Consider the following 14,768-nt stretch of genomic DNA (forward strand, 5'->3'; position numbering starts at 1 on the left):
TTGAAAGTAGGGTACTGAAGTCCTCTACTATTATTGCGTTGTTGTCTGTTTCTTCCTTTAGTTCTGTTAGTATTTGCTTAATATGTTTAGGTGCTCTAATGTTACGTGCATATATATTTATGATTGTTATATCTTCTTGATGAATCGTTTCCTTTATCATTATATGACCATGTTTTTCTCTTGTTACCATTTTTGACTTAAAGTCTATTTTGTCTGATGTAAGTATAGCTACTCCTGGTCTCTTTTGGTTTCCACTTGTATGAAATATCTTTTCCTGTCCCTTTACATTGAGCCTATGTGGTCCTTAAAGCTGAAGTGAGTCTCTTGTAGGCAGCATATTGTTGGGTCTTGTTTTCTTATCCATCCAGCCTCTCTGTGTATGGAGACCAGATTGCTTCCTCGTTTGAGTTTAATTGAAGAACAGGAAATGTGGTTTCTCTTTCTCTAATTTGCTAGAAGCTATATCAGGAGGTAAAATGTTGAATGCATTTCCATGTTAGGTTGACATGCTGATTTTCCATTTTGCAGTGCCATACTGAGTTAACATCTGTAGATTGTGCTCTTCAGTTTTCAGATCCTCTGCAGAATTAATCCTACAGTCAGGAGTGGCCTAGGTCAGCCATATGGTGGGCACAGAGATATTACAAGTTGTTAGTGCCAAGAGTAGAATAGCAAAGCTGAAACAAGGGAAGGCCTGATCTCAGGATCATGGGCTACATGCCAGAATGTAGTAAATGATGGACTGGGGCTAGGGTGAGGTGGTGGTGGACCCCAGAAATGGATTCTGCAGGTGCCAAATCAGAACTGGCTAGCCAGAGTCCGTGGGGGTACCCAAAGTCAGAAATAGCAGGAGGTAGGAAGGAGACTACTCTAAACTGGAGAAATTTTCAGGAGTCTCCCCCTTAATTGTAAATGCTCTAAAAAGACGACTGAGGGGTTTTATTAGCTAAGGTTCTGATACCTGTAGCTCAACTTAAACTTTTCTTTTAGGAAGGAAGGAAAGGGAGAGAGGTTTTTTACAACATCATGGACACTTAAAAAATTTTGATAGCAGGGCCCGCCCGGTGGTGCAGCAGTTAAGTGCGCACGTTCCGCTTTGGCAGCCTGGGGTTCACTGGTTTGGATCTCAGGTGTGGATGTGGCACTGCATGACAAGCCATGCTGTGGTAGGCGTCCCATATATAAAATAGAGGAGGATGGGCATGGATGTTAGCTCAGGGCCAGTCTTCCTCAGCAAAAAGAGGAGGATTGGCAGCAGCTAGCTCAGGGCTTATCTTCCTCAAAAAAAATTTTTTTTTGATGCCATAAGTACTGATTGTTTTTTCCTCTTTTTTTTTTGCTGAGGAAGATTTTAGCTGTACTTCCCTCAATTTCTTCATCTTTTCTAAATTCTAATTGACAGTTTTTTTTGTTTTTTTTTTTTGAGGAAGATTAACCCTGAGCTGACTGCTGCCACTCCTTCTCTTTTTGCTGAGGAAGGCTGGCCTTGAGCTAACATCTGTGCCTATCTTCCTCTACTTTATATGTGGGACACCTACCACAGCATGGCTTGACAAGTGGTGCCATGTCCGCACCCGGGATCTGAACCGGTGAACCCCGGGCTGCCAAAGTGGAACATGTGCACTTAACTGCTGTGCCACTGGACCAGCCCCTAATTGACAGTTCTTAAAATCTCTAGGAAGGGTACTTTATATTAAAAGCATAAAGTAGTTTTATTTTTGTTATTCTGGAAAATTTACTAAAAGAAATAATATAAGCCATTTATAATGTGTAGACTAAAGATACTTTTTGGATATTTGGTTGATTTTAGTTCTTTTTTTTTTCCTGCCAGAAGTTTAGAAAACATTTTTAGGTCCAAAATATGAGGGGAAACTTTGTAATTTAAATCAAGGTCAGTAACCTTTTCCTGTAAAGGTCTAGATAGTAAATATTTTTGGCTTTGTGGGCCAGATAGTATGTTGTAGTTTCTCAGCTCTGCCATTATAGCATTAAAGCAACCCTATGCAATACATAAATGAATGGGTGTGGCTCTGTTCCAGTACAACTTTTTTTGCAAAAACAGACAGGAGACTGGATTTAGCCCTCAGAGTATAGTTTGCCAAACTCTGATTTAAAGTATTAATTAGTTTATAGTACTAACAGGGAAACAAAAGTTAAAAAACTGTTTTGCACTTAAATTTCATTGGGATGTACAAAGAATTACCATTAAGAGCATAAAATGATTTTGAAATTTATTTTTTTCTCCTCCTTCTTAGGCTACAAGACAGTCTTGAATTCATCAATCAGGACAACAGTACATTAAAGGCTGATAATAACACAGTTATTAATGGACTACTTGGAAATATAGGTAAATGGTTTCTCTAGTTTTATAAGTTTAAAAAATGTTAACAGTATAACAAGAATTTGCAGTTCTTTCTAAATAATGTAGATCTTATGTAAGACCAAAGAGTTTGAAATACCAGAAGTAGAAAAGGCATTTAAATTGCAAGTATGTATAACATTTGTATTATTTGGCAAACATAATTTTCATATATTTGAACATAATATTTATTTTGTATCTGAAAAAAGAGAATTACTGAAGATATATCTAATTTGTTTTTTGTTTTTAACTTTGATGCATCTTTGAAAGGCACTGTCATTGATATAAAAAGCCCTTACTCGCTGGTTTGAATATTTCAGCTGAAGAAGACTGGTATTATACTTTCTCCATTCTCTCTTCCCTAACCATAAAAGTAATTTTAAAATGGTCCTTATTTTTATGACCTGTAGTTCACATGAGCAGATATTAAAATTTGATGTTCCTTAAAGATTTATTAGAATAACAGCTTATTTACTAATTTGGTTAGTTGATCGTTATTATTTAAGTTCAATATTTTGAAGTGCCAAACATCTTTCTAAAATTTCTGGTCATTTGTTTTATCCTAGAAAGCTTAACTAAATTGCTGCTGACCAAATTTCCAGTCATAAAGAAATGTAGTATATTAAAGAGTGAATGGCAGTTAGAATAGGATGAATATTTGTCTCATTCCCTGTTTAGTGAGACTTTTTATTTGTAATAATTTTAATAAATATTTATTAGTTATATGTACTAGTAAAAAACAGATTTTTCTTCTACCTTGAACATATAACATTCTATTATTTTTTATAATTTATGTTCATTCTATTGAACAAGTGTTAAGCACCTACTGTGGGTTAGTTTCAGTGTCAGGCATGTACTTTAGAAAGTGCGTATCTTTTATAGAAAACTAGATATTCTGCTTTTTCTTAACTCACTTATTATTTCATTGGTTTTAATAAAGTAAAAATGTGACAAGGAAATAATCTTTTTTTTACTTATTTAACACTTTTCAAAGCTCAAGGGGCTTATTAAAAGCTATTTATTTTAATACGAATCCATTGTCACTTATAAAGATAAATTACACTGTAGATGCTAGGTAAATTCATTTTCTCTGTTTTCATGTAGAATAGGAAATTACTCCATTTAACAAAGTACAGACTTTAAATAATGAACGGCTTTCACTTACACATTCTTAATTGTGAATCAAGGATATTTGAGCACCATTTCTTTTCTTTCTTTTTTTTTTTTTAATTGCTTTTTCTCCCCACATACCCCCAGTACATAGTTGTATATTTTAGTTATGGGTCCTTTCTAGTTGTAGCATGTGGGGTGCCACCTCAACATGGCCTGATGACTGGTGCCATTTCCGCACCCAGGATCCAAACTGGTGAAACCCTGGGCCGCGGAAGCAGAGCATGGAAACTTAACCACTCGGCCACGGGGCTGGCCCCTGAGCACCATTTCTTATTTTCTTTAAATTTCCAATTAATCAACAAATACCTATCAAGCACCTGTTATATGCCAAGCACTCTACTAGGCCCTGAGGTACGTTGGTGAAGCAGACACTGTTCCTGCTTCAGTGGATTTATAGTTAGTGGGAATAAGACAGTAACTGTATACAGTATTTGATTCTGTATACAGTATACTGTAGATGATTCTTGGACAGGATGAAGAGCATAGTGTGATAGAAAAGAGGAGGAGCACCTTATTCAGTCCTGGAGAGTCAGGGAAAGCTTCCTTGAATACATGAGGCCTAAGCTTTGAAGGCTTAGCCTGATGGTTGGGGAAAGAAATATTCTATGAATAAGCAATAGCATGTGCACAGACCTCATAGACTATGGGAGAAAATGTGAATAAATAAGTGTGGATAAAGCAAAGAATAGGAGTAAAGGAAGTGGAAAGAAAGAAAGTGAGCAAGAGCCTGATCACAAAGGGTGCAGTGGGCCACACCGAAGAATTTGGACTTAGGTTTGAGCAGTTAGGTACCAGTGTAAGCAGTGGATCTCAAACTTTATGGTCTCAGGACCCCTTTATACACTTAGAAATTATTGAGGATCACAGAGAGCTTTTGTTTATGTTGGTTACATTTATTGATATATACATTAGAAATTAAAACTGAGAAAATTTAAAAATATTTATTTAGTAATTCATTAAAAAATAACACAACCCCTTTCATATTCGTACAAATAACCTATGTTTTGAAATAACTATTTTCTAAGACAAAAACAAAATTTGATGAGAAGAGTGGCATTATTTGACATTTTTGCAAATCTCCTTAATGTGTCTGCCTTAATAGTAGACAGCTGGATTCTCATACCTGCTTCTGCATTCAGTCTCTTGTGATAGGTTGTTTTGGTTGAAGTGTATTAAAATCCAGGCTCACACAGATACGTTATTGGAAAAGCTGTGTCCTTACAGACCCCCTGAAAGGGTTGCAGGGACACCCCCCCTCCAGGGGTCTTGGACCACATGTTGAGAACTACTGAACTCTATAGAATTAGATATATGGACAGAAGGCAGAAGAGTTTTGGCTGTGTTTGGATGTTGATGGAAAAGAAAGTTATAAAGAGCATGAGGTTAAGAGGTGGAGGTAATACTTGGTAAAGTAAGATTTCTGAAGGTCCTAGCTGATGTAGAAGAACTAGTTTTGTAAGGGATGGAGGGAAGGACCTTTCAGGTTTTTTTACTGAATAAGTCCCTAGCACATAGTAAGGTTTGAATAATGTTACCTGTTACTGCTCAGGCAGGAAGGATGCAAGGATGGGTGAGAATTTTATTAAGTTTGGAGATAGGGTGTTGTCAAAAGGAGAGTTACAATCTGATGAATTCTGTGTGTGTACACACGTCTGAACCTGCATCTGCACACAGTAAGAGACAGTCATATGCTGAGAGTAAGGAAGAGGTGGGTAGGGAAGGAGTTTAGAGTGGATAAATTTTGAAGTAAGTAGGGAGATCTGAGGACCTGAACAATGAAACATGGATGGATTGCTGTACATACACTATAATTACAGGAGTTCTTGTTATAGAAAAGTATCTATTAGAAATTTGAAAAATACATTTTTAACTTTTTAAAACAGAGAGCCCCCTATTCTCTTCTGGGTAAACCTCCTAGATAGCTGTTTAGGCCATGTTGCTTAAGCATAACTGACAAGTAACCCAGCTACTTGCTTCCAGGCTATAATGTTGCCCTTTTTGGGTCTTGAGACTCTGTTTTCTCTTGGTCAAGTATGTGGCAGCCACTTTTCTTGGACAGGTGGGAACCTGGCCCTGATGGGGCATTCCTGCTTCTATTCCTGCTTCTCCTGGTCTAGGAACTTTGATTTCTTCCATTACTTTATAACTAATTACTAGAGTAGAAAAACGAATTTTCATACTTATTTGTCAGTAGATCCCTTTTATGTATTTGCTCTTTGTTGTATGTTGTGTTCTATTTTCTCAGCCAAATGGTTAGGGGGTTTTTCCCTTACTGCAGTTGCAGGAAAATACTGTAATCTTAAAACTGACTTTTTAAAAGATAAATTTATTTAACAAATGTCAAATTATATGGATAACATTACTGTGCTTTTTTGAATCTTTAAAAACATCACTGTAGATTAGAAAGGATTGAAGATTTATAATAGTTTTTACCTTGTATAGAGGAAGCTTATTTTTATTATTATATACAGATTTATTAGTAAATACGCAGGAAATTATGTTTGACATAAGCCATGACCAGAAGGAAACCTTTCTGTTTCAAAAAAGCGAAGCCAGCTTGAATTATTCTTAGTTAGTTTAAAAGTTTCCATCCGTATCTCTTGGTCTGCTTTTGTACAGGCTGCCTTAGCTCACCCTTTATTCCTGACGCATTGTGGCTTCTCTAACAGCCCTCTTTCATATGTATTTTACGTTTCTGCCATGTAGGTCTTTCACAGTTCTGCAGCCCCAGGCGGGCATTCTCTGAACAGGGTCCGCTCCGCCTGATCAGGAGCGCCTCTTTCTTTGCAGGTTTGCGATGTGCTGTGTGGGTAGACTAGTTGGTGTGCCCAAGAGGCTAGAATCTGTAGTTAAGCTGTGGAAACAAGGGAGTGTATAAATGCAATTGGAGAGGAGTGGTTAAGAAAACATTGCTTAGGAAGTGTAAGAACTTCCTTCCTTTCTATTGAATATGTTCTTAAAATTTCTAGAAACTTTAGGTTATCAGTGGAATTGACATTTCCATGAAATTTTAGTTTGTCATTTCTTATTTCATTATGTAGTAATGATTTTAACTTTAGAATCCTAAACTGAATTTTGGTATGAAAATTATTTCTTAAAATATCAGTTAGAATTTCTAATGTGACACTATCTTGTTTCCATGGCTGAGTAGCTTTTGTATCATAATTCATCAATTGCAGAAAATATCCTATTATCATAAAATTTGTGATCTACACTATTCCGTAAAATGATTTCTCTTGGAGCTAAGATTTAGATGAACAAGCATTATTATATTGCTTTGTAAAAGGCATATATGAGTATGTTTATCTCATTGAATTGATGGGTGTAGAGTGCGTTCAGGCTTCTGTATCCAGGAAGTTTTATCTAACATCTTATTTTAATTAATATTTATTTTCCTTACAAATATGATATATGAACAATACATATTTATTATAGAAAATTTGAAAAATATGAAAAATAGGCAAAAAATACATATTAGCCATCTTGTCAGCCAGAAATAACTTATTTTTTTTTTTAAACAAAATTGGGATCATACTACTCACAGTTTTCTTAAAATTTTTATTATGGAGAATTTTTAAACATACATTGATATAAGCAGAATAGTAGAGTGAACTGTCATATACCCATCACTTAGCCTTAGGAACCATTGTTCTTAGTATTCAGTAGCTTTCTTTTTTCCAATTATTAGCATATTGCACATATCCTACTATGTCATTGAATATGCTTCTAAAATACTATTTTAGTCACTTCTTTAGATATTATATCATAGATCGTTTTCATATTATATGTCAAATCTTATGATAGATCTCAAAGCTTGTTCAACTGAATAATAGCTCTTGGTGTTGGGTTTGTGCCATGCTATTGAAAAAAAAATAAAGGAATGCAATGAGATGAGCATGATTTAGTTTGCTATGTAAAAGGAACAACATCAACCTGAATAGCAATGTATTTTATAACTGACAGTTTTATCTTGATTCACAGTTCACAGTAACCCAATGGACATGCCTGGAAGAGAGCTGAATGAGGACAGAGACAGTGGCATAGCACGCTCTGGTAATGCCAGCTTCATGTATTAATACAGTTTTTATGAGATCACTCTTAGCTGACACTGATTTTCTTTTTTATCTTTGCCTTTACATCCAGTTTTATGTACACAGTTTTTAGTATTGATATTAGTCCTGCAAAAGAATTCTAGAAACAGCAGAGGGAAATATTTTGTATTTGAAAATTTTCATGTTTACTATTAAATGTGCCTGGTGGAACATGGCCTGGATGAATGCACACTGGCTTAGACTTAGCCATTACAAGAAAAAAGTATTGCTCAAGAGATTGCTTAGATAGCATAGTAGAAAAAACACATTTGCTTATATCTGCTTGCTCTTAACTAGAGTTTAAATTGTCAGACTGTCTCTTGCCCAGAAGAGCTTTGGCATTTTGAACAAAGGTTACACATATTTCTTTCAAATATGGACTCTTCCACAATTTGTCTACCAAACTTTTATTGAAACATGGTGAGGATAAAAAAAAAGTAAAGCTCAGATTCTACCCTTAAGGAGCACAGAGTCTCCTGAGAGAAGAGTCAGGAGAATCGTGTGTCATGGTTCTTTGTGTGATATGTTCTCTGATGGACCTGTACAAAGAGGTTCAGAGAATGGGACCTCACTTAGTCCTGGTAAGGGGAAAGGTGCCAGTAATGCTTTACAGAGGGATAATACTTGAGTTGCGTCTTGAGAAATAAATAGGAGTTATACAGGCGAAGGCATGGAAGAAGGGCATTCCAGTTAAAAGGAAAAGTGTTTGTCAGGGCCCAGAGATAAGTGTACATGAAAGGAGGAGTAATCTTAGGCTTGAATTATTGTTAGATATGAGAAACTTTATCTTCTGTGGTTATCCATATGTGTTGTTACATTATAAGACTCTGCAATGTAACTTCTTTACGATTCAGTTTTGAGTTATAGATGGGAAGTCCAAACTTACCATCTATTGTAATCCTAGGTATGCATTAGAATAGCAAGAAGTTTCAAAAAAATTTTCCAGATGCCTGAAGTCTACTCCTGAAGACTCTGATTTAGCCTAGAGAAAGGCTTGGCATCTATATTTGAGAAACAACAAAATGAGAAAGCGCAACACCTGATTCTGATGGACCACTCTAAAATGAAAAGTCTGCATCTTTCGCATAATCTCACCCTTCTTGTCTGAGTTTATTTTTGTTCTTAGGAATTAATCTGGAGTATTTTTCTCTTAATACCCTTTGCTTCTGTATAATGTAGAGATTCAGTTTTCTCTTCTGTGGCAGGAATTTAATTCTCATCATTTTATCCAAGATTTTAAGGAGGGTAAATTAATGTCTCTATACTTCATTTTCTTCAACTATAAATTGAAGGGCCTGACTAGATTGATCTGTAAGCCTTCTTCAAGCCATTAAATTCACATATGCCATTTAAGTTAATTGTGTATTTTTGGCTGTATTCTAATAGGGTTATTTTTAATACCAGAATGTAGTAAAACATAGCTTTTCCACATTTTGAGTGGCATTTGAGTTTTCGTTGAAGCCATACCTGGATTAGTTATATGTACTCAGTCTTAGACTACAAAGTTTTATAGTACTAATTGACAAAATGTGGTCTTTTCAAGAAAGTAGTGTAGAATTAATTCACTGGTGGTACAGATGTTTGCATGGCACGGAAAGCTCTCCCTTTTATCATTTGTCAGAGAAAATTCAAATGAACAGATCTTCATAATGATAGTCTCTTAGTTTTCAGTCCCCATGTCCAAAATAATATGTCATCTGGTATGTATCTTTTCATAGATGATGATAATACTTCCCTGTTTTTGATTACTTTAATTTTCAGTATGTGGTTGTAAGCATGAAGATGGGCATCTAAAATATCACTTAAACAAAAGCAAGCCCTTAAGGTCTTTTCCTCTCCAGATCCAGTGGGGAGAAGGAAAGGATCCCTAGTCCAAGTAAAAATACAGAGTTGTAGCTTTTGACCCCCAGTCAAGAAACAGAACTTCTGGATTGCACAGAAGGGGTTTTGTGAAGAAAAGAATTCTCACAGTTAGGGGATTGCAGCAGTTATAATCATAGTGGACTCTATTGGAATGTGTCTCTCACTGCTTAGAATGCTCTGGAGAGCAATCTATATGATTTACTTTTTCAGAGCTTAGTTGGTATAGTCATGACTCTTATTAAAAGTGGCCAAGCATTCAGAGGCTTGACTGCCTATGCACAAGCCATCCATGAGTACTTTTAAATGATGTCTTTAAATGACATTCCAACACTTATTTTCAAATATGGCTTTTGTTCTTAAAATCTAGCTGCTGCATTAAAATTGAATCATATCATATTTCCTTTAATTTAAGAACTAAGGAATCAGTGAAGCTAGGGACAGTCTCATGGCCAAAGGGATAATGCTTTGTTTCAAAGCAGCATTTTCTTCTGGGTCGGGGTGGGGTAAGGATGTCAAAACAGGATTGTCTCAGAGTCTCTTTCCAACACACTGTTAATATATGATTTTTCTCTTTTGAGACCCTGCTCCAACAGTGTTGTTATTTTTTTAAATGGAAATTTTAGAGACTTAAGAAGCAAAATGGAAAGTTGGAGTCACCACTCTTAAATCTGTTAAAAAGAAATTTGCACTTATGCTTAGTTATTATTGACTTATACTTTATACTTGTTCTTATTCTGACTTGACAGCATCTCTCAGCAGCTTGCTTATTACACCGTTTCCCTCACCAAACTCCTCACTTACCCGAAGTTGTGCTAGCAGCTACCAGCGACGCTGGCGACGCAGCCAAACAACAAGTTTAGAGAATGGGGTATTTCCTAGATGGTAAGTTGGAACCTTCAGTTTATAACAGGATTGAAAAGTTCCTTAAAATTTTATATGGTTTTTTTTAGAGCCTGGATTTGTATTTTGTATATTTTAAGTCTGGAACTGAAAACTTTTAAAGTGTATTACTTTTTTTATTGCATAGTGTAAAATTTACCATTTTAACCATTATTAAGGGTAGAGTTCAGTGGCACTAAGTAGCTCCACGTTGTTGTACAACTGTCATCACCGTTCATGTCCAGAACTTTTTTTTCTCTCTCCAGACTGAAACTCTGTACCTGTTAAATAATAACTCCCCATTCCTCCCTCCCCTTAACCCCTGGCAACCACCTTTCTATTTTTAGTCTCTATGATTTGACTACTCTAGATACCTCATAAAAGTGGAATCGTATAATATTTGTCCTTTTATGTCACCTTAGCATGTCCTTAAAGTTTGTGTTGTAGCATGTATCAGAATTTTATTCCTTTTTATGGCTGAATGATATTCCATTGTATGTATATACCACATTTGTTTATCCATTTGTCTGTGATGGACTTTGGTTGCTTCCACCTTTGGGCTATTGTGAGTAATACTGATATGAACATGAGTATACAAATATCTGTTCGAGTCTCTGCTTTTAATTCTTTTGGGTATTTATCCAGAAGATGCTGGATCATATGGTAATTCTGTGTTTAAGTTTTTGAGGAATTGCCATACTGTTTTCCACAGTGGCTGCCCCATTTTACATTCCCACCAGAAACTCACGAGAGTTCTAATTTCTCCACATCATTGCCAATAGTTATTTTCTCTTTTTTTGGTAATAGCCATCCTAATTGGTGTGAAGTGGTATTTCGTGGTTTTGATTTGCATGTCTATAATGGCTGGTGATGTTAAACATGTTTTCATGTGCTTTTTGGCCACGTGTATGTTTTCTTGGGAGAAATATCTATTAAGTGCTTTGCCTGTTTTTTTTTTTGAGGAAGATTAGCCCTGAGCTAACATCTGCTGCCAATCCTCCTCTTTTTTGCCGAGGAAGACTGGCCTTGAGCCAACATCCATGCCCATCTTCCTCTACTCTATATCTGGGATGCCTACCACAGCATGGCTTGACAAGCGGTGCGTAGGTCCACACCCAGGATCTGAACTGGAGAACCCCAGGCCGCTGAAGCGGAACATGCAAACTTAACTGCTATACTAGCGAGTGGGCCCCTGCTTTGCCTATTTGTGAATCAGATGGTTTATTTTGTTGTTGTTGACTTGTAGGAGTTCTTCATTTATGCTGGGTATTAACCCCTTATCAGATATATGGTTTGCAAATATTTTCTCCCATTTCATGAGTTGTCTTTTCATTCTGTTCATAGTATCCTTTGATGCACAACAGTTTTTAATTTTTATGTAGTCCAATTTATTTTTTTCTTTTGTTGCCTCTTCCTTTGTTGTCATATCCAAGAAATCATTGTAAAATCCAATGTCATGAAGCTTTTACCCTATGTTTTCTTCTAAGAGTGTTATAGCTTTACCTCTTCTCTTTAGGTCTTTGATCCATGTACTGCATGTTTGGATATTTCAATTTTTCATGTTTCTATTTTGGCAAGTTAATTCATTCTTGAAAGATTTTTTTTTATCCTGTGTTAAGGACAACTATAGATGATGAAGCTTCTTATTTTCCCCTTTACTCACTCTCTTTATTCCTTCATTTTTGATTTTATTCTTGGAATCAAAAGGAGAGACAAGGAGATCTTAGAACAGTGATTAGATTGTGTCAGAATCATTTATAAACCTTAAAATTTAGGCATTTTTAGTTTGGCTATGAATTGGGACTATCTACATTTTTAGTCATCTTATTTAACAAAAATGTTCCCAATCTGACTATTAAAATTTCTTGTAAAAATATGAGCTTTATGGAATAGCCAGTAGATTTCTCAAAGAGATACACAACTGATAGGAATTTTTAAATTTGCTTGATAAAACAGCATAGGACCTTTAGCTTGCCTACATTTAATTAGCAAGGAGATTGAATTGTGAATTTAATTATTTTTTATTTTTTAATATAAAAAAACATTTATTTTTTAAGGTCTGTAGAAGAAAGCTTTAATCTGTCAGATGAAAACTGTGGCACTAACCCAGGAATTGTGAGGAAAAAGAAGATTGCAATTGGGGTAATCTTTTCATTGTCCAAAGATGAAGATGAAAATAACAAATTTAATGAATTCTTTTTTTCACATTTTCCTCTATTTGAAAGCCACATGAACAAATTAAAGAGTGCAATAGAACAGGTAAGCTTAGTCATGTCGTTGGTTTGTTTATATCCTTTGGTTTCCTTTGAATCTTACTCTCCTGATTAAGCATTATGTTTATTCATTTGGCAGAAAGATTAACAAGCACTGTGCAGGTATCCTACAAAGTGCTCTGGGAGATGCAAAATAGACTTCAGTTATTTTTAAGCAGCTTACTGCCTAATAAAAGATCTAAGGTCATTCATCCATGCATTCAATAAATAAAAATTGAGGACCTGTAAGGTGGCAGGCACTGTTTCAGCAACTGAAGATAAAGATAAGGAAAAAAGCAACACTCCTGACCACATGGGACAGCAAATAAAAAGATGAATATGTGAGATTTTAGATGATAGTAAGTGCTGTGGAGAAAATTAAAACAGGGAAAGGTTTAAAGGAATGCTGGATGGAAGGATTGCTAATTGTTATAGGCTAGTCAGGAAGGTTCCTGATAAATGACATGTGGTCCAGAGATACAGAAGAAGTAAGCTACAACTATCTGAGAGAAGAATGTTCCAGATAGGGGCAAAGGACATGTGTCAGGAATAAACCTGATGCTTGGGCAACAGTAAGGAGACCAAAGTGGCTGGGTTAGAAGTAAGACCAGATCATGTAGAACCTCATAGGATACCATTGTAAGAGCATTGGCATTTACTCTTAAGAAAGATGGGAAACCATTGGAGGATTTTGTGTGGAAGAATGACTAATTTATTTATGAGAATTGCTCGCTCTTCTGGTGGAGAATAGATTTCTAGAGGCAAAGGTGGATGTTGTGGGACCAGTTAGGAGGCTGTTGCAGTAATCCAGACGAGAGATGGTGTATCTTCAAACCAATTTAGTGATGAAATTGGTGAGAAGTGGTTGAATTTTTGGATATATTTGGAAAATTGAGCTAATGTGATTAGCTAATGGATTGAATTGGGGTGTACGAGAAAAAGAACAGTAGAGATTGACTCGAGATTTTTCACTTGAGCAGTAAGAAGAATGAAGTTGCCAGTACCAAAATGGGAAAGACTACAGATAGAACAGTTTTGGTGGAGGAAGATCAGGAGTTTGAGTTGCATCCTGGATGTCCAAGTGGTTATGTGAGTCTAGAGTTTAGGGGAAAGATCCAGGCTGGACAGTCACCAGTGTATAGATCATATTTAAAGCCATGAAATTGATTGAGGGAGAGAAGAGAGGAGAGGCCTGATTTGTGGAACATTTCAACAGTTAAAATTTGAGGAGTTAAGAAGGAACCAGCAGAGGAGACTGAGTATTGGCCATTCAAGTTGGAGGAAAAACAAGAAAGAGTACTCTTTTTGGGGAGCCAAGTGAAGAAAGTGTTTTAAGAAGGTAGGAATGATTGTGTCAAATGCTGCTGCTGCTGTATATAATGAATTTATGTAAAATAAGACAATTGTGAATACAAGGTAGAGCATAAGGATAACTAAAAAAGGAGGACAAGAAAAGTGTTTTAGGAATTTGTAGGAAAGAAAAATGACTTCCTATTTGGAAGATATTTCATCTGGACTGCATCTTAAAGGATGTGTAGGATTTAAACATAAAGCTTTGCCATCCAGGCCTTTTCTGTCCTTGTACTTTTACTTGGTTGGGATTGTGTTGCATCGATATTGTTTCAATTTTGTGCCTATTTTTAAAAGCTCAGCATTGTAAAATATACATTTTCATGTCATTATAAATGGTTCTTAAATATATTTTAGTGGCTTTCCTCAATTTAAGTAACATTTTTTCTATTAGGCCATTTCTACTTTTTCAGAATTATAGCTACACAATAGTTAACATCTTGGTGAATTTTCCAGATTTTCTTGGTAAATTTTCCAATTTAGAACAGATTCCCAGAAGTCAAACTAATGAGTCACTGGGTGTAACTAAAGTTCTTAATCCCTGTGACAGTATGCAGTAGGGAAAGGATACAAAGAGGAGTAATGAGTGGTATGGCTGGCAGAGTTAATGGGGACCAGATCACAAAGAATCTGGAATGCTTGTCAGAAGATCTGACTTTGTTTTTAAGGCTGTCTCTAAATTGTGCTTTAGGAAGATTAATTTAGCAGTGTGTTTAAAAGAGACTAGAATAAGAAGCCAGAGATGGGAAGACCAATTGGAATGGTCTAGAAAGCTGAGGATGCATTTCAGTAACTCACTAG

General features: G+C 35.8%; 1 protein-coding gene across 2 annotated transcripts in view; it reads left to right on the forward strand.

The window, feature by feature from the left end:
* FNIP1 (folliculin interacting protein 1) overlaps positions 1-14,768 on the forward strand; it is a 129,663-nt gene that overhangs the window by 69,307 nt on the left and 45,588 nt on the right. The window contains exons 6-10 of one of the 2 annotated variants that reach the window (XM_044780411.2): positions 2,256-2,347; positions 6,239-6,322; positions 7,514-7,585; positions 10,233-10,368; positions 12,423-12,624. In XM_044780411.2, coding sequence (XP_044636346.1) covers positions 2,256-2,347; positions 6,239-6,322; positions 7,514-7,585; positions 10,233-10,368; positions 12,423-12,624 — 586 coding nt within the window. The remainder of the gene's footprint in view (positions 1-2,255; positions 2,348-6,238; positions 6,323-7,513; positions 7,586-10,232; positions 10,369-12,422; positions 12,625-14,768) is intronic. The other variant, XM_044780412.2, reaches the window with a different exon arrangement.

This window comes from Equus asinus, chromosome 9, assembly GCF_041296235.1.
Source record: "Equus asinus isolate D_3611 breed Donkey chromosome 9, EquAss-T2T_v2, whole genome shotgun sequence".
NCBI lineage: Eukaryota > Metazoa > Chordata > Mammalia > Perissodactyla > Equidae > Equus > Equus asinus.